Source organism: Helianthus annuus, chromosome 12, assembly GCF_002127325.2.
Source record: "Helianthus annuus cultivar XRQ/B chromosome 12, HanXRQr2.0-SUNRISE, whole genome shotgun sequence".
Taxonomy (NCBI): domain Eukaryota; kingdom Viridiplantae; phylum Streptophyta; class Magnoliopsida; order Asterales; family Asteraceae; genus Helianthus; species Helianthus annuus.
This window is the reverse complement of record NC_035444.2, coordinates 13,000,362-13,025,400: the sequence shown is the minus strand read 5'-3', so window position 1 is coordinate 13,025,400 and position 25,039 is coordinate 13,000,362. Positions and strand designations below refer to the sequence as shown.

The 25,039-nt window shown below is 38.8% G+C and overlaps 1 protein-coding gene and 1 long non-coding RNA gene across 2 annotated transcripts; both read right to left on the bottom strand.

Annotated features, from left to right (window-relative positions):
• Window positions 1–205: 205 nt before the first annotated feature.
• Window positions 206–11,892, bottom strand: LOC110896403. The gene is made up of 2 exons (XR_002567888.1): window positions 11,858–11,892; window positions 206–369 (listed from the first exon to the last, which is right to left on the bottom strand). It is a non-coding gene; the product is annotated as an uncharacterized LOC110896403 (long non-coding RNA).
• An 8,223-nt stretch (window positions 11,893–20,115) lies between these two features.
• LOC110894143 (ATP synthase subunit epsilon, mitochondrial) lies at window positions 20,116–22,480 on the bottom strand. Its single transcript, XM_022141331.2, has 2 exons — window positions 22,189–22,480; window positions 20,116–20,379 (listed from the first exon to the last, which is right to left on the bottom strand). Exons 1-2 carry the CDS (start codon window positions 22,370–22,372, stop codon window positions 20,351–20,353), a joined length of 213 nt encoding a protein of 70 aa, XP_021997023.1. The 5' UTR covers window positions 22,373–22,480; the 3' UTR covers window positions 20,116–20,350.
• Between the last annotated feature and the right edge of the window lie 2,559 nt (window positions 22,481–25,039).

Sequence of the window (25,039 nt, the reverse complement as noted above, 5' to 3'; positions counted from 1 at the left end):
TCTTTTAGCCCATAAAAGAAATTTTTAACATCTGAACATTTTAGACCCTAACACTAACATCATCCATTAAATGTTAGATTTTTCATTAATCTATAAAATATTCAACACTGTAAGACCCTAACACGTAATTAACAAAAGTCGCAGCGGAAGTTCATGCCATAAAATTTCTTTCATTATAAACCTTATGTCTTACTTGAAAGTTCACTTTTAAAATAACTCTTTTATATTGAATACATCAAACTGACTCAATTATAGAATAAATCATAACTTATGTATAACAAATTACATCCTTAGACAACCCCGTACAATCCTTCATGTGACTCGGTCCTCGATCTTTATTCCTTGATGATCCTCCGTGACCCGTACAACCTGCACTCACCACATACATTCATCACATTAGTACACAATACATAAACAAGATTCCATCTCGTACACTTCCTATTGCGTTATCATTCTATCTTTAAGCATTTCAACTGCGTATTCATATTCTGGTGAGGCTTCAATAATGTACCTGCATTACTTATCATTCACAAGGCACACTATTAATAACATATTACCCAACGTACCTAAATCATGCACACGTACATTTTTACATGTATACATACACATCTACATACGTACTTACCTTCCTACATCTCTACATACATGCATATACTCATACATACCTTCATATATACCAATTACATATCTACATACACACATACATTACTACGTCTCTACATACATTCATATACACATACGTATCTTCATATATACATAAAATACACATCTACGTACATACATGCTTTACTATACCTCTACTTACTTGCATACACTCATACGTACCTTCATATATACTTAAATACACATCTACATATGTACATACACTAATATGTACACGTCCAAGATCTTACATGCCTCATATATATCCATACATGAATTACATGGTGCTTAGACTTGAGTTTGCAACTCATAAGTATCGAGGGAACACTCGAAATCATGTTTAAAAGGCTTGCCAAAAACCACGGATAATATACCGAAGCCTACGATGCATATATAACATAAATAACTAATTTTCAGCTTTTTGGACGTGGGAAGGGCGTCGGCGACGGCCCTAGGGGGCGTCGGCGACGGCCCTTGCATTTGCCCGTAGCCCAAACCTCCGTAGACAGCAAGATAACCCGTCAGCAAAACTGACATTTCCAGAGGGCGTCGGCGACGGCCCATATGGGCGTCGGCTCTCAAATGTTGATTTTTCCTGCTGTGTTGTTTCATCGTTCGCGCGCACTAAAACTCGCATAATGTCACACCCCCAAAATCCACCTGCGGAGTATCACCGCTTGGGAACGTGACTGACCAGGATCAAGCCACCAATCATATAGAACATTGTATAAAGTAAAAGTAATTGCAATATAATCCAAACCAAATCCATATGAAAGGTGTTTCCAAAACATAAGTAAGTTATCATTGTTTAGCGGAAGCGTATAATCAAAACCCAACATAATTAAGTACGAAATGTCATAAGTGTTTAATAAGATAATCACGATCCAAGCCCACAACGACCCGTTCCTCCATGTGCAAGCTCCATATACCTAACGACCTGCAAGGCATGTAACAGAGGATCAACAACTAGTTGAGCGAGTTCACAGAGAGTAAATGCGTAATAGTAAGTTCGTTTGTAACAGGTGGCTCTACTGGGCCGTTAGTACGTTCTATTGGTGGGGGCTTCCCATGTTGTATAACCACTAGACTACTCGTAACCATAAGTATCCTTCACAACCGAGGATAGTAATAAACATAAGTATCCTTCACATCCGAGGATAGTAATAAGTATAAGTATCCTTCACATCCGAGGATAGTAATAAGTATAGGTATCCTTCACAACCGAGGATAGTAGTAAGTATAAGTCTACGTAGATTGTGGGTATGTGTCCTGCACAACCGAGGACAGTAAATAGCATAAGTATATGTCCTGCACAACCGAGGACAGTGGTATGGTAGTCTAGTATTAGTGTCAGCACAAATCCATTCAATCTTATTCCTTCAATCCCATTCCCAAGCCCTTGGGAATCCCATGCCTTAGTAAGGGTGTGAACTCACCTTGGTTTGCTCGGTATGTTATTGCTTCTATGGTTTGTTAAGTGTCTAAGTCCGTTACACACGACCTAGGTTATATTACACATGACACGATGTAAGTGTTTGCATTGAATTAGGGTTTGCACATCTTTGATATCCAAGCGATTGTGTTGTGTGTGTTTATTGTGTACAGGATCATGCAGTTGCAATCACAATCATGAAATCATATATCGAAGCATTCTGTTATAAGCATACATGAACAGTTGCATGAAACTATATACAGAAGTATACAGGAAGCTTAATCGTTGGTGTTTGTCATAACAGAACACTTATTTACCTATTCAGCATATAAAACCAACAGAACTTGGACAACACAATCCACTTATCAAACTTTGGACTCCTTTGCATCACAAAAAGGTCGGACAGGAGACAAGGACTTAGAAACTCTGACTATGTGTGAAAAGTCGGACATGGGGGGGGGGGTTTCCTCATGAAACTCGGACCCTTGGTATGTGTATAAAAGAAGTTCAGACATATAAAACAAGTAACAAGGTCGGACCATGGCTCCCATTACAAACTCGGACAAGATATGGCATATTATAGAAACTTCGGACCATGGGGGTGGGGTTTAAAGTCGGACAATGATCAAGGGGGTCACAAACTCGGACCACCCTTCCATTAATCAATTCTCGGACAACCTAAGGGGTTTAAACTCAGACATCAACACCCCCTTGTAAAGCTCGGACCCTTGCTCATCTCATAAAACTCGGACATAATTATGTTAAAGCTAAAGGTCGGACAAGGAGAGCCATTAAAACTCGGACATGGATTAAATCAAGAAACTCGGACCTTTATTAATAAAAAAAACTCGGACATAGATTCATCAATAAACTCAGACATAGATTCATCAATAAACTCGGACATATGTCTTTCAAACAACCTCGGACATTACATCTATATATAGATAAACTCGGGCTTGATAAGTTATTCAAAACTCAGACTATATAATTTGCATAAAGCTCGGACTAGACATCATGTTATTATAAACTCAGACATATGTTTTCACAAACTCTGGGCAACATTAATCATATGAATCGTAAAGATTAAAGCAGTTACGTTTTCCATGTTTCATCCTTCTAAAAACCCTAACTTCATACGCAATGACGGCAGAACATAACAAATCATCAAATGCTAATCAACAACAACAATTATCACAATGATAACCTATCCAACATGTATCTAATCATGTCATAATCTCAACTATTCAAGATCAAATCACAGAATATCACATGAGAAACTAGGGTTTTCCATGAACACAAAATCAAGAAATCTATAAACAATAATCATTTGATAGAATCAAGAAATCAACAAACAATAATCATTTACCTTGTGATGATCCTAGAGAAATGTGAAATCAAAAGTGATGATTAGCTTGTCAATGATGATGGTGATGATTGCTAGAGCCAAAGAAATGAAAGTACGTGCTTGGATTCTTGTGTGTGTGGTTTAGTGAAGAATTAGGGTTAAGTATAATTAAGTTTTCACTAATAACTCTTCACACCCTCAATTATTCTATTTTACAAAGGTACACCATCTCAATCAATTTCACAGTTTCACCACCAAGTTCACATACTTGACAAGTCTATCACAATTAACAAACAACCATGCACAATTACACAACACAATTCATTGTATCAACACGTTACATTGAATTAAACAACTGGACAACACATAAACGTGCAATAAATGCGAAATAAAAATCTTGGAAATTCAAGTTGTCACATTATCCCCAACTTAAAAGAAATTTCGTCCCGAAATTTGGTACGCACTCACTGAGGAAGCTAGGTAAGCTGTATTGTTCACTGGTTTTCCTGGGGTGTCACATCATCCCCCCGTTGATTTGGAATTTCGTCCCGAAATTCCGCAGTAGTAGCTTCAGCCTCAGTAGTGGATGCATTGGTTCCGAATAACTGGGGGTACTTTTCTTTCATTTGATCTTCGCGTTCCCAGGTGTACTCTGGGCCACGTCGGGAGTTCCAACGAACTCGAATAAGAGGGATTCTCTTGTGTTTGAGGACCTTCACATCCCGGTCCGTGATTTCAACTGGCTCCTCGACGAACTGCAACCGCTCATCGATAGTGAGTTCCTTAAAAGGAACTATGAGGGTCTCATCTGACAGGCACTTCTTCAGATTCGACACGTGAAATACATTGTGAACTGCACCGAGTTCAGCTGGTAGGTTCAGTCTGTAGGCTACTGAGCCTATTCTTTCAGTGATTTCGAACGGTCCAACATACCGCGGATTGAGTTTGCCTCGTTTACCAAATCGAACCACACCCTTCCAGGGTGAGACTTTGAGTAAAACCCGGTCCCCGACCTGAAATTCCAATGGCCTCTTACGCTTATCCGCGTAGGCTTTCTGACGGTCGCGTGCTGCCGCCATGCGTTGTCGTATCTGTGCAATCTTTTCTGTGGCGTCCACTACAATCTCTGGACCCGTAATCTGACTATCCCCCACCTCTGCCCAACAGAGAGGTGACCGGCATTTACGTCCGTACAATGCCTCGAATGGAGCGGCTTGAATGCTGGTGTGGTAACTGTTATTGTATGAAAACTCCACTAAAGGGAGGTGCTTTTCCCAGCCGTTGCCGAAATCGATAACACACGCTCGAAGCATGTCTTCTAGGGTTTGAATTGTGCGCTCAGACTGCCCATCCGTCTGAGGGTGATATGCTGTGCTCATGTCTAAACGAGAGCCAAACGCTTTGTGCATCGCTTGCCATAGCTCTGACGTGAATCGTGCATCCCTATCCGAGATGATGGAGGTGGGCACCCCGTGCCTTGAAACAACTTCTTTAAGATAGATGTCTGCGAGAGTGGAGAACTTATCCGTTTCCTTAATAGCCAGGAAGTGTGCAGACTTGGTGAGTCGATCCACGATTACCCATATTGTATCGTTCCCACGCTGAGATCTAGGTAGGCCTGTAACGAAATCCATGGAAATTTCTTCCCATTTCCATTGAGGTATCTTAGGCTGTTGAAGTAGGCCTGCGGGTTTCTGATATTCAACCTTGACTCTTGCACAGGTCAAGCACTTGCCAACATAGGTGGCGATGTGGGCTTTCATACTTGGCCACCAGTATGTTGTTTTGATATCGTGGTACATTTTATCCGACCCTGGGTGTACCGAGTAGCGAGACTTGTGCGCTTCGTCCATCACAAGCTCTCGTAGACCGCCATAAAGTGGAACCCAAATACGCCCCGTTACATAGTAGGCGCCGTCTTCCTTTTGTTCCATGCGTTGCCTTGAGCCGCGTAAGGCTTCAGCCATGACATTCTCGGGTTTTAAAGCTTCTACCTGAGCAGCTCGTATCTGTGCAGGAAGACTGGACTGAATAGTAAGCTGTAGCGCTCGCACGCGCTTAGGTAGGGTGTCTTTCCGACTGAGGGCGTCAGCCACAACATTGGCCTTGCCTGGATGATACTTGATAGCGCATTCGTAATCATTAAGCAGTTCGACCCATCGTCGTTGACGCATATTTAATTCCTTCTGCTTGAAGATATGCTCGAGACTCCTGTGATCGGTGTAAATTGTGCACTTGGTACCGTACAGGTAGTGTCGCCATATCTTAAGCGCAAAAACAACAGCTCCCAGTTCTAAATCGTGCGTCGTGTAGTTCCGTTCATGAACCTTGAGTTGACGAGAGGCGTAGGCAATAACTTTATCCCGCTGCATCAATACACAACCAAGCCCCTGTATCGATGCGTCACAATAAACCACGAAGTCATCCGTGCCCTCGGGCAGTGAGAGGATAGGTGCACTGCAAAGCCTATCCTTTAGGTACTGAAAAGCAGTTTCCTGCGTATTACCCCATCTGTAAACGACACCTTTCTGTGTCAGCATAGTAAGCGGCTGCGCGATCTTGGAGAAGTCTTTGATACACCGCCTGTAGTATCCCGCCAAACCCAAGAATTGGCGTATTTCTGTTGGTGTACGCGGTGCAGGCCAGTTCCTGATCGAATCTACCTTGGATGGATCGACATGAATCCCATCCCTGTTCACTACATGGCCTAGAAAGTGGACTTCACGAAGCCAGAAGTCGCATTTTGAGAACTTGGCGTACAATTGCTCCTTTCGAAGAAGTTCCAAGATAAGACGTAAGTGCTGCTCGTGTTCCTCCTGACTCTTGGAGTAGATCAGAATGTCGTCGATGAAAACAATGACGAACTTGTCTAGGTAAGGTTTGCACACCCTGTTCATAAGATCCATGAAGACTGCAGGCGCGTTCGTAAGCCCGAATGGCATGACAAGAAACTCGTAATGGCCGTAGCGAGTTCTGAATGCTGTCTTGGAGACGTCCTCATCCCGGACTCTCAGCTGATGGTAACCTTACCTTAGATCAATCTTGGAGTAGTAACTCGACCCTTGCAACTGGTCGAATAAGTCGTCAATGCGAGGAAGAGGATAACGGTTCTTCACCGTGACCTTGTTCAGTTCGCGATAATCAATGCACATTCTGAAAGTGCCATCCTTCTTTTTCACGAATAGTACAGGAGCTCCCCAAGGCGAAGAGCTTGGACGAATGAAACCCTTATCCAAGAGCTCTTGTAGTTGCTTTGACAGTTCTTCCAGTTCGGTTGGAGCTAAACGATACGGTGCACGAGCTATAGGTGCTGCTCCTGGAGCTAGCTCGACCTGAAGCTCGACCTGAAACTCGACCTGGCGATGAGGCGGTAGACCAGGTAAATCTTCGGGAAACACCTGAGGAAATTCGCGTACAACAGGAATATCCTCAATTCTTTTCTCTTTCGAAGCTGCATCAGTAACCAGTGCCAAGATAGCAGTATGACCCTTTCGTAAACATTTCTGAGCCTTCAGGAAAGAGATGATACCAACCACTGCACCACTCTTGTCGCCTTGAACTTCGAGAGGTTCCTTACCCGAACGAGGAATACGAATGATCTTCTCCTTACATAGAATCTCCGCCTGCTGTTTAGATAACCAATCCATACCGATGACGATGTCGAAACTACCCAGAACTATAGGAATAAGGTCGATAGAGAAAACTTGACCAGCTAAGACAATGCTACAACCCTTAACTATCTGCGTGGCCTCTACACTTTTACCGTTTGCTAACTCTACCACATGCTTGGTGTTTAGGGGTGTTGGTGTACGTTTTAACAATTTACTCATTTTCAAGGACATATAACTCGTATCCGCACCCGAATCAAACAAAACAGTAACATAGATATCGTCGAGAAGAAACTTACCCATAACGACGTTGGGATCATTTCTGGCATCACCCTGCCCCAACACAAACACACGACCCCTTGCTTCATTGCCATTGTTGTTCCCTCCGGTGTTGTTGTTGTTGTTGCCATTTCCCTGATTGTTGTTATGGTTGTTGTTGTTGTTCTGGTTCCTGTTCAGCTGAGGGCAGTGCCGTTTGAAGTGACCCTCTGCACCGCAATGAAAACACCATTTGTTGCCCTGCTGCTGATTCTGCTGCTGCTGATTCTGGTTCGCAGGTCGAGGGCTTCTACAATCTTTGGCCTCGTGGCCCATCTTGAGGCATCTTTGACAGCGACCCTTATTACACTGGCCACTGTGGTGCTTGTTGCAGGTGTTACACTTCGGGAGGTTTCCTCGATATCCTCCCTGTCTGTGGCTGCCTGAGGAGTGCTGACTGGGACTCTGGTAACTGTCTGTCTTTCGTTGCTGAGCTTGTGACTGCACTGAAGCTGACCCCTTGCTAGAATCCCCATCCCATTTTCTCTTGCTATCACTGGGAGTGGCAAGTGTAGTAGAAGCAGTAGCGGTAGCAGTAGCGCTGATACGCTTTGGCAGTCTGTTCTGATCCACTGCCTGATCTGTGATGCGGTGAGCGAGGCGCTGAATAGCCTGAATGTTGTCGAGATTAGCCGATGTTACGTGGCTTTGGATTTCTGGCACCAAACCCTTGAGATACAACTCAATACGCTTGTATGGAGGGTCCACCATAGTTGGACACAGCACAGCCAACTCGTTCGACCTCTTGGTATAAGCCTCGATTTCTGACCCAGTCATCTTCAAATGATAAAACTCATCCTCCAGCTTGTGGATGTCTTCCCGAGTACAGTACTCACGTTTAATCAGTTCCTTGAAGTCATTCCAAGGGGTGGCGTTAGCAGCTGCCAACCCTAGGATCTGCACCTGCGCGTTCCACCAAGTCAACGCGATCCCTTCCAAAGTACCAGTGGCATACTTAACCCTGCGAGCCTCAGGGCATTCACACATCTCGAACACAGACTCGAGCTTTTCAAACCAGTGGAGGAGTCCAACCGCTCCTTCAGTGCCACTAAATGTGCTAGGACGACAATCCATAAAGTTCTTGAAAGTGCACACAGGCTGCTGCGCGTGTTGACCTATTGGGTACGAATAGGACAAAGTTAAATACGAGAATTTATGTAGGATCTAAAGATCCTAGTGTGTGTCTATACTGCAGGGTATACTACCTGCTTGAGCAGCTGCAAGTGCCGCAGCAACTTGAGCCTGAACAAGAGCCTCTAGCTGGGCTTGAGTCATGTTGATTCGTCCGGCCATTGATCTTCACATCAAAGGCAACATAAGTGAGAAAGGTTCGCGAATAGTGCGATGACAGAAGAGTGTAAGCACGTAAGTGTTCTTAAGCAATAACAAGTAGTGAGCAAAGTAAGGTAAGCATACTACGAGCAAAGTTCTATGCAAATTCTAGCATGTAGGCAATAAACATAAACCTTATTACCTAGGATGTTGAGTCTTGCACGTGGAGCGAAGCGTCGTTGTGGATCGTTGAGAGCACTGTTCAGGTTATAGTCTGGTTTTAATAAAAACGTTTTCCCATATTAAAACCTAGTTCTCTATAACCAATGGCTCTGATACCAATCTGTCACAGCCCCAAAATCCACCTGCGGAGTATCACCGCTTGGGAGCGTGACTGACCAGGATCAAGCCACCAATCATATAGAACATTGTATAAAGTAAAAGTAATTGCAATATAATCCAAACCAAATCCATATGAAAGGTGTTTCCAAAACATAAGTAAGTTATCATTGTTTAGCGGAAGCGTATAATCAAAACCCAACATAATTAAGTACGAAATGTCATAAGTGTTTAATAAGATAATCACGATCCAAGCCCACAACGACCCGCTCCTCCATATGCAAGCTCCATATACCTAACGACCTGCAAGGCATGTAACAGAGGATCAACAACTAGTTGAGCGAGTTCACAGAGAGTAAATGCGTAATAGTAAGTTCGTTTGTAACAGGTGGCTCTACTGGGCCGTTAGTACGTTCTATTGGTGGGGGCTTCCCATGTTGTATAACCACTAGACTACTCGTAACCATAAGTATCCTTCACAACCGAGGATAGTAATAAACATAAGTATCCTTCACATCCGAGGATAGTAATAAGTATAAGTATCCTTCACATCCGAGGATAGTAATAAGTATAGGTATCCTTCACAACCGAGGATAGTAGTAAGTACAAGTCTACGTAGATTGTGGGTATGTGTCCTGCACAACCGAGGACAGTAAATAGCATAAGTATATGTCCTGCACAACCGAGGACAGTGGTATGGTAGTCTAGTATTAGTGTCAGCACAAATCCATTCAATCTTATTCCTTCAATCCCATTCCCAAGCCCTTGGGAATCCCATGCCTTAGTAAGGGTGTGAACTCACCTTGGTTTGCTCGGTATGTTATTGCTTCTATGGTTTGTTAAGTGTCTAAGTCCGTTACACACGACCTAGGTTATATTACACATGACACGATGTAAGTGCATCGAATTAGGGTTTGCACATCTTTGATATCCAAGCGATTGTGTTGTGTGTGTTTATTGTGTACAGGATCATGCAGTTGCAATCACAATCATGAAATCATATATCGAAGCATTCTGTTATAAGCATACATGAACAGTTGCATGAAACTATATACAGAAGTATACAGGAAGCTTAATCGTTGGTGTTTGTCATAACATAACACTTATTTACCTATTCAGCATATAAAACCAACAGAACTTGGACAACACAATCCACTTATCAAACTTTGGACTCCTTTGCATCACAAAAAGGTCGGACAGGAGACAAGGACTTAGAAACTCTGACTATGTGTGAAAAGTCGGACATGGGGGGGGGTTTCCTCATGAAACTCGGACCCTTGGTATGTGTATAAAAGAAGTTCAGACATATAAAACAAGTAACAAGGTCGGACCATGGCTCCCATTACAAACTCGGACAAGATATGGCATATTATAAAAACTTCGGACCATGGGGGTGGGGTTTAAAGTCGGACAATGATCAAGGGGGTCACAAACTCAGACCACCCTTCCATTAATCAATTCTCGGACAACCTAAGGGGTTTAAACTCAGACATCAACACCCCCTTGTAAAGCTCGGACCCTTGCTCATCTCATAAAACTCGGACATAATTATGTTAAAGCTAAATGTCGGACAAGGAGAGCCATTAAAACTCGGACATGGATTAAATCAAGAAACTCGGACCTTTATTAATAAAAAAAACTCGGACATAGATTCATCAATAAACTCAGACATAGATTCATCAATAAACTCGGACATATGTCTTTCAAACAACCTCGGACATTACATCTATATATAGATAAACTCGGGCTTGATAAGTTATTCAAAACTCAGACTATATAATTTGCATAAAGCTCGGACTAGACATCATGTTATTATAAACTCAGACATATGTTTTCACAAACTCTGGGCAACATTAATCATATGAATCGTAAAGATTAAAGCAGTTACGTTTTCCATGTTTCATCCTTCTAAAAACCCTAACTTCATACGCAATGACGGCAGAACATAACAAATCATCAAATGCTAATCAACAACAACAATTATCACAATGATAACCTATCCAACATGTATCTAATCATGTCATAATCTCAACTATTCAAGATCAAATCACAGAATATCACATGAGAAACTAGGGTTTTCCATGAACACAAAATCAAGAAATCTATAAACAATAATCATTTGATAGAATCAAGAAATCAACAAACAATAATCATTTACCTTGTGATGATCCTAGAGAAATGTGAAATCAAAAGTGATGATTAGCTTGTCAATGATGATGGTGATGATTGCTAGAGCCAAAGAAATGAAAGTACGTGCTTGGATTCTTGTGTGTGTGGTTTAGTGAAGAATTAGGGTTAAGTATAATTAAGTTTTCACTAATAACTCTTCACACCCTCAATTATTCTATTTTACAAAGGTACACCATCTCAATCAATTTCACAGTTTCACCACCAAGTTCACATACTTGACAAGTCTATCACAATTAACAAACAACCATGCACAATTACACAACACAATTCATTGTATCAACACGTTACATTGAATTAAACAACTGGACAACACATAAACGTGCAATAAATGCGAAATAAAAATCTTGGAAATTCAAGTTGTCACACATAACTTTCAACCCGTTTATCCGTTTAACCTCCCATTTCTTCCTACATGCTTGTAAATTGGTTCTCTACCCTATGGACTCAAAATCCCACATCCAGATTAAGGAAATTCTTAACTTATGCGCTATCGGCTTATTATTCATTCACGGTTTATTCGACTCGTTCATGTTTTCATCAATCAACACTTTCGTTTTAACATCAAGACTGCATTTTTGACCCGTTACATCTACTTAACAGAAATCATTGGTTTCATACCACACATCCGTATTGGTCCTCAATTAACTTACTTAACTAACTAGCACATAACTTTACATAAACAACTAAGAAGCGATTACGGAAATCACTTACCTTTTTGCGTCTGTTCCCTTGCCTCCTTTTGACCCGTTTGCCTTTCTTGCTTGAGTCCATTTCCACATGATCCCTATACTTTCAAGTCATTATGTTCACATCATAGTTAGTATGCACGTTTGTTCATATCACATCCATTTCTAACTCTTAATTATATAGACTTTCATTAGCCAAACATTAACATGCATACGACATAAACCGACAACCACATTGTTTACATTCTCTTAATCAAATTTATCATCATGCATACCCATGCATAATTGTCCTAACACATATACATAAATCTCATAAACACATTCATACGTTTAATCATGTGACTCGCATATTCGTTGACCTTTCCGAAAAGTCAATGGTTATGCTTACTTATTTCCAACTTATGAACATACACACACATTTATCTTGATATGATAGATTATTGTAATCACAACATACACATTTTACTTTCACACCATGTGGTACATACAACTACATGATCACTTAATTTCATACCCTATGTTCACAAAATCATTTTCATGTAATCGTAACATCATATTTAACTAGTAGTCCACAACTTCTACATTTAGTACACGTTCATTCTACATTACCATTATGCCACTAATCCGCCTCATGGTGTGTACCACCTTTCAAGCTTTGAGTACTAGTTCCTAAAGCATACTTTTACTAAATCACATCATTAACTACTACCCATATGTATTTCATTCAAAACACGTATCTCATGCTAATCTTAACTATCAATACTACATTATCACATCCTATGCCAAGTTACTCAATTCTTGCATACAATTTCCCTTCCTATCTTCACCAAGTCATTTCATCAAACACTTGGTGTGCGTACACCATTCAATGCACAATGTACAACTAACTCATGCATAATCTTCCAAGTTCTTATCTTCATTCATCAAATTCAACCAAATATCATACATACTCTATAATATACACAATTCATCTAACAAGAATTTATCTAATGCCTCACACTACATCATGATTTGAACAAGACTTGGACATGGGTGAAACACCCATGTCATCTTCATCACCCAACTAGTGGGTTTTCATCTTAAACATCAATTTACTTGAAATTACATACAAAATAAGTTCTAGTTGATGCTTCTAATACCTAATCATGCTTAGTTTCATACGAATTCATGAATTTGATCATAACTCATTTCCAAAAAGATTATAAAATAAGAATCTACAACTTACCAAGTGATTTATAGGGCTAGATGATCAAGAATTCATGTACATGCATTAGATTTGGGTTGAATTCCCTTTTCAATTTGATGAAATTGCATCTTTTGAGCATTCTCCCCTTCTTCTCTCTTGTTGGTGTCGACACACACACACACCAAACACATACAACTACTAACTTTTGCACTTAATCAAAACTTCATCTCAAATCTTTAACTTCAGCCCCTCATGTTTGTTATTTGCTCATAATTGTCCCAATTTCATTCCTTATTTGTTTTTTACTAACTATGTAACTAGGTTAGGTAGTCTAGTCATCTTATTTTAAGTTTTATCATTTAAAACATATGGCAAATGTAAACATTCAAGTTTTGGGGCGTTACACATACACTTAACTAGGTTAAATAGTCTAGTTATTTATTTCAGGATATATCATATAAGGACATATAGCGAATATAAACATTCGAGTTTTTGGGGCGTTACAAACACACACTCTATCTAACTATTCACACAGTGGCAGACGTACGAAATATGCACCAACAATCACAATTAATCTTTGTAAGAAAAGGATTACATTTATATATAAAGATTGTGTTTTTATCTTAACTAGTGGGTTACACCCGTGCTTCGCGGCGGGGGCGCAGGGCAACCCGATTTTTGATCCGATATACCAGTTGAGAGAGAAAACTTACAATTGAAAGTCGTGAGAAGTACAAAAGTATGTTAACACGTGTTTTACATCGACCGGAAAACTCGATTACAAAAGTACTTAGAAAGTTAAAGGGTTGTCAGTGTCAATGCTAAAAGTTGAGAAAATACAAAAAAAAAAAAATTATGTCAAAATATAAGTCAACTTAAGTTTATATCGACACGTAAATAAAAATAAAGACGTAAAAGACGATTAAAAGGTATTTAGAAAGTTAAGAGGTTATAAGAGTCAATGCTGAAAATTAAAGGTTAAAAGTAAAAAAAGGAAAAAAAAGGCAAAAAGAAAAAAAATCACCAACTACAAAAGTATTTAGTAAGTTAAAGGGTTGTCAGTGTGTGTAATACTGAAAGTTGAGAAAACATAAAAAAAATTATGTCGAAACACAAATCAACTTAAGTTTATATCGAATCATAAATAAAAATAAAGACGTAAAACTCGGTTAAAAAGTATTTAAAAAGTTAAGGGGTCGTAAGAGTTAATACTGAAAGTTAAAGGTTAAAAATAAAAAAAAAAAACAAAAAGACAAAGTCAAACACAAAAAAAAAATTACTGTAGCAGTATTAATCCCAATGTTTCAAATTAATACATATATATGAATTTCTTTTTTTTTTTTTTGTGAAATCATCAATATTTGTAAGTAAAAGATGAAAATTTTTTAATAAAGATTGTGTTCTTTTAATTATAATTATTTTGGCTATTTAAAGGGGATTTTATCATTAATTATTATTATTTTCGCCATTTAAAGGGGATTTTATCATGAATGTCCAAAACCGAGTTCTCTATGTAGGCTGCACCTTATTCGTGAATGCCTTTTTTTATCCAACATTGAGCCCAAACAAATTAAAGTTGATGATTTTTTTTTGAAAGATTTGATTTTTGCAAGATGCAAACCAGATGGAGGTTTAGTGGGTTCACGGTGGAGGAGATGGTGGTCGGTTTTAAAGAGAGAGAGGATGAGGGATGGACACTCTTTATATTTTTTTAGTGGGTTGACGGTGGAGGAGGTGGTGGTGAGTTTTGGATAGAGAGAGAAAAAAAATGAGAGTGAGCCATCTTTATATTTTTTTATTGTAAGAAGTTTAACATGGGTTAGTGATAAGAACAATACGCGTGCAAAAAGTACAACTACTGAGACCAACGCTATAATTATTAAAGTCTTAGGACCAACTCTGTAATATCTGCAAACCATGAGGACGAACCAAGCATCTTAGGTTGCTCCATGTTTTGTTTGGGCTTCAAGGTGTTAGATTTAGCATATTATATTAACAAGGTGAAATGCCCCATAAAGCTTATTTTTTAGCCTTTAGTTTGGAATTTTCAAAACCTCCGTCGATTTGTAAGTTTTTTTTTTTTCTCATTTAACCATTTACATAAAAACTTTACATGTTTTCTTGTTTAAAATTATAAATTTTCACATTTAAATTTGAGTCTCCTTCGATTTGCAAGTTTTTTTTTTCTCATTTAACCATTTATATAGAAAAAGTTTGCATGTTTTGTTGCTTAAATATGTAAGTTTTTTTCTTCTCATTTAACCATTTACATAAATCATTTGCTACAATATATTTTTTTTGTTCATTGCTACTACAACCATCGTCCTATTACTAATTTTATAAAAATAAGTTTATATTTAGGGGCCTAGTTTTTCTACTCGCACAGAGCCTTAAAATTCTTAAGGATTCTTAGAGACGGCCCTGATCAAAACAATATATAACAGCTGAATCATATGTATATTCACTACGTAAAATAACATACCAAATTCAAAGGCTAGACAAGTTTATGTGTCATACCAAATTCAGAGGGTAGGATATAGGATAATTATGTATATTTAGTGCATGTTTGGCGTGACTTATTGGCTTATTAGAAAAGTCAGTATTGAGTGATTTATTGGGTTATTAGAAAAGTCAGTATGGAGTGACTTTTTAAAATAGATAACATAGAGTCATTCATATATAACATATTATTATTATTATTATTTTCTCATGCAAAGAGTTTCAACTAGGGAGGGCCTTAAGTTGAAAATTTTGACCACTCTTACAATGCAGTGTGCACATAAAACCGTGAAAGCCTTCTTTTCCCAATGAGAATATAGCGGGACTTTCTTTGCGGACGTCCTTGGCCATGATGGCACTGGTGTTGCATGCATCTAATACCAACTTTGACGACACCTCTACGACGGTATGATTTCCGTTTTTGCCTGGTGACCATGCAAATTGGAGAACATCGCCTACATAGAATTTAGTGTTGTATGCCCATTTTTGATATCCGCGTTCTTTTCCCTTAGGAGGGGTCTCCCAGTTGATGTTATGAGTCTGAAACTGAAACGATGCTATGGGAAGGTGCTGCATATATGTTATCACCATAACAACCATAACCACCATATGATTTAAATTCATGTTTAATTCTTGGGGTGAAACATAAGAGTGAGTTGAGTTGAGTTGAATTTATAGAGATAATAATAAAGGAAATAGTTTTGGTTTTCAAAATTGAATTCACACCTAAGTTGTGATGTAGTAATTCTATTTAAATCAAGCATCTTCATGTGACATGAAATTCAAATGATTAATCATATGTTTCGTGATTATTAGGAATCATATAAGATAGCCATTTTCTATGTGTTATGGTTTCTCTTTTTCCCTATTGTTCCATATATAATAATAGGTCGAGTCAGTGTGTTGGTGGTCGATGACGGTTGTGCGACATTAGTACTATTTGACACCGTTTTACGCCCCGCCGTAACACGGGGTGTGCTCTGAGGGTTTTCCAAAGAAAAAATGGTTATGCATATGGTTGTCACAACCTTGGCTCTGGGGTTTATAAAAAAAATTATTTTTTTTTCTTTTCACCCAAAAGTATTTCATAAATTATTTTTAACCCAAAACTGTTTTTTTACACTCAACCCAAAACTTTTTATCTTTTGCAATCTATCCTCACAACTATTTTTTACTTTTAACTTTGGTCCTTTATAGTTTTCATTTTCCGTAAATTTTTCGCTTTATGCTTGGTTCTAAATTTTGTGACTTAGCACATCGCAACGTGCGTCTTTGCTTTAACGTTTTTACATTTCGTTCTAAAGTTTGCAAGTTAACACGACGCAACGTGCGTGTCTAAGTGAACATTTTTATATTGTCTGTTTTTTTCCCATTTGACAGGTTTAACATAACGTGCGGGTCCTAGATCGATTTAGTTATAACTAAAGAATCCCCGCCGGCGGGTCTCAATTCTAGTTATTCCTAATTGTTATCTCAAGCCACATCAACATCCTTTCCATTCTTTCCCTACATCCCTAAACCTAGGCATCGAGACTTCTTCAGGGGAGACACGGGAAGTTCCCGTTGGCACCAAGACTTCTTCAGAGGGCATGGTGTTCCCGAGCACCCTGACCGACATGGCACCTTACCAAGCTCGTTCCATAACCCACAACCACTAGCCTAGAAGGGGCATAATCCAATTTACCTGATACCACCAATTAGATAAACCAACCCTAGAGTGACACCTCATTACAACCCATTAAACCCGAATGAACCCAAATCAACTGCAGTGGTGTTCAGCAGCAGATCTTGAACTTTTAAATCAGGGGGCGAAAGTCATGAGATCCAAGAATTTTTTTCCTATCGATAAATTCGGGTATTATGTTCAGGTTGGCGACCCGGTTCAGATGGCTCAAACAATAAAAAGTCTAAATATCTAATTTTTTCCTTGTTGCTCAAAGAGTTGAGGCCATTATTCAGCAATCTCATCATCCATAATGTGCTAACACTAATCCAACTTCTGGTGGTGACACTTCTGGTGGTGACACTTCTGGTGGTGACACTGGTGAGAACACATGTGGATCGATAGGTTCCAAAAGCAAAATCCAATGTCTTTCAGTCACGTTACTAATCTAATCGAAGCAAGAAACGGGATAGCTCATGTTGAAAAGATTTTTGGAGTACTTGGAGTTGCGGATCAATACAAAGTTAGATTGGTTACCTACAAATTTGAAGACGATGCACAAACTTGGTGGGAAGGGTACAAGCAAGTCAAACTTGGTGAACACTACAAGGTGGTTTTCAGGGTCTTCCAAGTCATCATATGTTTTGACGTTCGAAGGCATCTTTATCTTGGTTTGGAAAACATAGTCAGCTATCTCGTCGGAGAAGCATGATAACGAGCTTGGCTTGTAGGGCATAGAAGGAACATCAAAGCTCGTCCCTGTACCAACTACGTCTATGTTAACCCAGGTGCTTCCTGGTGGATGAGCTTGTTACCCATACAGACCGGAAGCTGTCTGCCAGGTGTTGTTTCTTATGAGCTTTTGACTTAGCTAGGCTAACAGGGCATTCAAGTGAGGTTGAGGTATAGTCGGGAAGCCTTGGTTAATGTATGAAGCGGGTGACAAACTTACAGCCACTGCATTGCAGGCAAAAGGTAGCGATCTAAGAGCTTCTTCAAATGAGGTTTGTGTCTGAGGTGGTGTGGATGGAGCTAGTTGAAGAAGTTGTTCAACGATGAACTCTAGGCTTATTGATTGGAAAAAAGGAGAGCCTTGGTGCATGTTCCCATGCCAAAGTGAACCATTAAGCATAAGGTTAGGATGGGATTTGGACTCGTCGGGTGTCAACTAAAACTTTGGGAGGTAGTGCTACACAAGGGTGGAGGCATGGATGAGAGTATAACTTTCAGTTCGTCATAAGACAAGCGAACCCTCACCCCTTTGGTTCGTTCTTCGCAACCCATTTAGTAGTTCTCTTAGCTGTATAAAGTTGTTCCTTACCCCTTCGGGAGTTATCTCCATCATTTCTACTCGAAGAGTACTTCACTCGGCGAAGATGGAGCTTCTCGTGTGGAAGGCGGTGTTTAGAATTGTTGAATTTCTTGGGACGACGATTCGACCTCAGGTTCGTTCGTTCTCGTAGAACAACTACCTACCCTGGTGTATCTGGAGAGCTAGAGCCAGGCAGTGAACTCTTAGAATTATCTTTCGGAAGAGGATCCTTTCCGGCCATAAAAGAGATGGTAACTTAGGAACAGGGTCTGAACTCCCACAATTGATGTTCTAAGTAGCACAGGTCTCATGGATGGCGCCACTTGTTAAAACAACAAGAGTATGGCATGGGGAAGGTTCAGGATCCACTCCGGTAGATAGCTTCTTGATCAGAATATACAAACAAAGAACATCATTAGCCTTAACGTGAGAGGTAGCCTCCCATGTTTGAACTCCGATGTGAGAATCAATAAATGGTTCTCTAAGAGTTAAGCATAAATGAGACAGAATAGTTTTGGAGAGAGAATAGTATTTGATACATTTGGAGTTATTAGGAGACCCCTTTATATAGGCAGAGGTCTCTGCCTTGGGGAAGATCCTAGACAGCTCATCTTCCAATTGTGGTAAGTCTTAACCTATGAAACGTTGCTTGCAAGAGTAGCCTTACTTCTTTGGTGAAAGGTCTGCTTTTTGAGAGTCTCAATGTTGCTTTATGTGCTTTTGGGAAAAGTCTCGTCACTTTGACTTTGCAACATTGAGACTTGGGATGTGTATAGTAATGTAAGCTCCCAGCTTTTGGTCATCAGTGTGACTTCTTCCAGCTTCTGATCATAAGTATTACTGCTTTCAGCTTTGCTGAATGGGAGGTTCCGAGCACCCACGTCATCAGTTATCAAGAAGATTTTGTTCAAAATCACAAAAAGTTTCAACCTTTCCACTTGTTTGGTTTAAATCTTGATATGGGTCATCAAGAATTAGTTGAAATCACAAAAATATTCAACCTTTACAACTTCTTGATTCAAATCTTAATCCTCGATGAAGGAGATGTGTATGGTGATCGGGTGGTGGTTTTACAGGCCCCAGAAGTTGCAGGTTCGTTGAAATTTGGGTAGAAGTGGTGGTGCTTGTGGTTTGACAAGAGAGAGAGAGAGAGATCTTAAAGGAATAACGATGGAGTGAGTGATAATACGAAGAAGAAGAAAAAGAAAAGGGTTAGATGGTGAGGTCTTTGTTGGGTTTTTATATTTAAATAAAAAAAAAATAGAGACTATCTGAACATTTTTCTCCAATCTAACTTTCATACACATTAGAGACTAATCCAAGAAATGAGTGTCAAAAGGAGGTTATAGATAAAATTTCACAAAACCTCATGGACTATCTGAACATTTTTCTCCAATATTAATTTTCCAAATGTAAGAATTTATGTGGTGTTCATCCAATGATACCCAAATAATGTAAGCCATCTGCATACACTCTTGGTTGTAAAAATCCCGACTATGCATCGATTAACCAACGATTAATCCCTGATTAATCGTTAGTCCTTCCCCACTGTCCGACTAGCGCCAAGCGACGTCTACAACATTGCATACACTTTTAATTAATCATCAAGGTACTCTTTGAAGATGCGTAGAAGTGGCCTCAAATCCACACGGTTATATACAACTAGAGTAAAGAGTTGTTAAATAACAAAAACAGTACATTGGATCGTTACCAATCAAAGACCACCAACATCAAAAATAACAGAAATCCATTCAAACAAGGTTCAAATCCAACAAATTGCTAGAAAAATTATTTGTGCAACAAGAACCAAGCCCAGATCAACTTCAGTAACAAACGCAAAATGTAACATCTTCCCGCCTCACTCTTCAGGAGAATCAGACCTGATAGCTGTTTCAAGAATCAAAATTAAGTTAAGCAAATCTGTCATAGGATAGAATTCAGTTCATGAACAAACATAAAAAACGAACAATTAAGATTATCAAGCATCAATTGGGTTGGGGGCTTTGCTCGACACGTGGCACTTGTGGGGGCTCCACCAGTCCACACCCAAAAAAGTGGGGTGTGAAAGGGGCGTGGGTTAGCGGAGTGGGGGTGCCATGTGGATAAAATTGTTTTTTAAATAGCCATTGGCCAACGGCTATGCCAAACGGTCATATACCACCAGCCAAGTCAGCTCCCCCCGGCACCACGCCAGGCTTCAAAGCCACGCTAGCAGGGCAACGCCGTGGCTAATGCTGGCACGGTGTGGGTTAGCCAGCGTTGCCTGGCATCTTCCGCCCCATAAAACGCCCCACAGCCTAAATAAAGCTTATTTATAGCTAAATTTTGGGTAGGGATGCTGCTAAAAACCAATGAAATATATAAACAAAAGTATATAATCACTTTGGACCCCGCGCACGAAAAGCGCACCGCTTTTACGTTTTGCGCCTCAGATTTAGACCAAGTGCATCCCTTGATAACTAATGTAATATCATTTCTAAACTTGCAGTTAAATAGATAGATAGAAATATATATATACATGTTAGATGGTTCAATTTAAAGAACAACACCAAATGCCCTATATTCAAGATTGATTGATTGAATATCTAAGATTGAATAAGAGCAACTTGAAACGATTACAATATTGATACACAACTTCTAAAAACAACGAACCAAAAAAAAACACATATCTATCAGAAAAGAAAAAGCAATCATACACGAACTCGTGTGCATAATATGGATGAGACTGGTACAGTACCCGTACTCGTACCGAATTTTAACAAAACTGGGTAACAAATACCGTATCGAATATATTGGTATGGTATGGGTATTTCGGTACAGTACCTGCTCTGGTACCACTTTGTTTCAATTTTATTTTTTGAGCACTCGTACAATTACTCAGTCAATCAATCATACCCAGTAAAATCCCACGAATAGCAAAGCTGTTGGTAGGGTCTGGGAAGGGTGGGATGTAGGCACACCTTACCCGTCTTCCCCTACACTGTGTTCCCGAGACTCATTTAACAAGGGGAGGGGAGGGAAAAGAGATGAAAATATGAAAAAACTTGTTCCCGAGTTTCATTTAACAGGGGGAGGGGAGGGAAAAGGGAAGAAAATATGACCAAATATGACCATATATTTATCCTCCCAAATTGGAGAGATTAGGAGAGAAAATTTTCCTTCCCCTCCCCTCCCCTCACCTCCCCCTGTTAAATGACTCGGGGTAGGGATAGAGAGGTGCTTCCAGTGAGCAGTGAGCACTAGTACAATTACTAAATAAGTAAAAATCCATGCGGATACCAATACAATACGAGTAGCAAATAAGTGAAATTGGTACGAGTACCAATACGACACATGTATCAAATAGATAAAATCAATACGAGTATCATAAAACATAATATAAAAAACCTTTTTTAAAGTTCTGTATTAAAATCGGTACCAGTACCCTATTTTACCCGTTACCGTACAATACCGAAAGTACCGAATACCGGAATCAATATAACTGGGTACAGAATTACAGGTACAGGTACGGGTATTTGGGAAAAAGCTCATTTCTACGTATTCTAATAATCCAATAAAACCTAAAATAAAACAAACTCATAGATCGCATAATCAGACATATAGAATCAACAATTTTGGCACGCAAAAAGCAAACCCTAGCTAGACCTAAACAATCGACAAATGAAAACGAATGAAGAAAAGGAGAAAAGAAATTACTGGGTTTCTGAGGCTTTCCGTCGGCCCATTTGGTAACAGAGAAATGGACCTTTTCACGGCTGATAGCTTCGGATTTGTAGGGGTCTTTGAGACAGTTTCTGACAAGGTTTGCACATATGTTGGAGTAGGTTATGTAGGTCATTCCGGCAGATCTCCAAAACGGCACTGCAGCTGTTGAAGCCATTTTGATGAAATGTTGTTACAGATGACCGAGCAGATGTATATGATGATGAAATGTTGTTACAGATGAGCGAGCAGATGTATATGAAAGTGTGTGTGAGGGCATAGATCCGAATAAATTACAAACCCTTGTTGTTCTTTTATATGGACTGGACACTCCACTTTTTTTAACCCGGTCTGTTTTATGATCCGGAAGATAAAAAGGATTGGACTCTATTGAATTGAATTATCACCTTCTCTCGGCTACGGGTGTGTGCAATAACCGAATCGAAAACCGACGAAATTAAACCGAAATTAATTGAAACTGAATTAACCGAAAGTTGGTTATTGATTATTTTCTTACCATCGGTTAACCGAAATTAATCGAACTGAATCATTTATATTTTCATATATTTTTAGCTTTTATACCTTCATTTAATGTTTTATACTTTCATTTTATGTATCTATACCTCAATTTTATTTATTTATTTATTTATACCTCTATTTTATGTATTTGTTTATTTGATGTATTTATACATTCATTTTATGTATTTATACCTCCATTACATGTATTTATAAGCAAAAAAAAAATTGGTACTTGTTTGATTTGGTTATTAACCGAAAACTGACAAATTAATCGAATTAACTGAACCAATTAACTGATGGCTTTGGTTACAGATATGGTTAATGATAATAATCGAACCGTGCACACCCCTAGTTGACACTGATTTAATTGTCGACTAAGTTGATCTTGTTAAAAACAGAACGAGTTAGAAGAGTGCTAACTCATTTTAATTTAATAAGATCGGGTATTTATTGGTTTTTATTATAATTTATATTTAATTTTATAAATTAGTATCCAATTTGGGCCTTGGTTATGGATCAAATAACAAGACATGTTGGTTCTTTCATTTTGTAATGGACTAATCAATTATTATACTAATAATTTGGGCCATTGCTAATGGATCACATCTTGGTATGTGATTGTTTCCAAAATACAAAACCCGATGATGTGTCATGTAAATAGAAGACTTGTCAACATAAGGGGCATGCGACGGTTATGTCGTGAGATGCAATTCGGCGGACACAAGATTTTTTTTCTAAGGGTACGGGTGAAGGGTTCAACCATATTTTAAAGGGGTACGATCGGGTTTTTTGCCTCAAAAATACTCTAACTTCGTTTTTTTCAAGAGGTGCGCCCCCACCCACCCGTAAAGGTAGGTCCGCCAATGAATTATGGTACGATTTTATCTATCTCTAAAACAATCTCATATTCGTTCTTGAAGTGTTCTACACATCTAATCATATTAATCATTGGTAGTACCACTAAATATGTTAATCTGAAAGTGAATACACAAAGAAATCCAAGCTTTTCTTTATCATAGTTTTCGGCAATTGGTTCGAAATTGGTTACTTAATCCCCTATAATCCAACAGGCCGTCCGTGAAAGGGTTTCATGTTGTTGAGGTGGAAGGGTAGCTTTGCCCGTGTATTGGCATGAATGAACGAATATTTAATAACTAAATGATCTCACGTATCCATTTACGTTTGTTCATTAATAGCATAAACGACATGGATGGATGAATATTAATAACCAAATGATCTCACGATTCCATTTAAGTTTGTTCATTAATCGTATAAAACGAACTTTTCACAAATATAAACGAACAAGATTGAACGTATATGAATGAACATAACTAAGCCGATACCATTTGAAAGTAAACGTGAACAGTCTCTTGGGCCTAACAACTCAATAAAACTTGAATAAATTGTATTTGGTTACACTTTAATCTCATAAAATAGACTAAGTTGTAATGGGCCAAATATTTAATGTAAATAAATATAAAAACGAACGTAAAATCACTAACATAAATAAGCGTAAACAAACGAATGTAAATGAACGAACCTAAATAAAAATTAACGAATGTTCATGAATATAAACTATAAACGGAACATTTGTTGTTCGTTCATTTGAACTAAATGAACAAAAAAAATGTCCGTGTTCATTTACGAACATAAATGAACTTCTTGTCAATTTGACTTGGCTGGTTGACATGGCTTGTTATCGCACATAATGATCAAACTAATATGAGTTTTGATGTTGTAATGAGTTGAATCATATTGTTTTTTATACAAGTAGAATAACTCACTAAATTTCTTAATGAACACGTGAGCTAAATTGATTAGGATATGGGTGAGTCGTTTTGATAATGACTGTCACATGGCAATGTCTACTTTCTTCCCATAATTGTGTCCCTCCTATTTAAAACTAGTTCTTGAATTTTGTAAATTCGTTATGGTAGACTATACTGTATTTGGTGATAAGTTGTTGTGATCGTTTTATTGACTTGGGCCTAATAACTCAATAAAACTAGACTAAATTGTATTTAGTTATACGTTTGTATCGGCACAACACATTATATAATCGTGTCCCTCCTATTTAATATGTTGTGCTGATACGAACGTAAGTTGTGATCGGGTCCATATAGCTTTGATCAAGTACAAAGTTGTTGGCTATGGCATTATAGCCTAGTAGGATCATGGGGTGGGTTCAGTGGCGGATCCAAGATTTTTTTTCAATGAAGTCCATTCGGTGTTCAAAATTTTCATAACAAAACGTTAAAATTTTCAGGTTAGTTCTCGTTCAGGTCAGATCAGAGCGAGGTTTGAATTAGATTTGGAAAAAAAATAG

Excerpts from the sequence above, each read along its gene's own strand:
- LOC110894143 (XM_022141331.2), bottom strand. The coding sequence starts at position 22,372 with ATGGCTTCAACAGCTGCAGTGCCGTTTTGGAGATCTGCCGGAATGACC. Across the intron at positions 20,380-22,188 it reads CGGAAAGCCTCAGAAACCCA|CTATCAGGTCTGATTCTCCT; the intron begins GTAATTTCTTTT and ends TTCTTGAAACAG.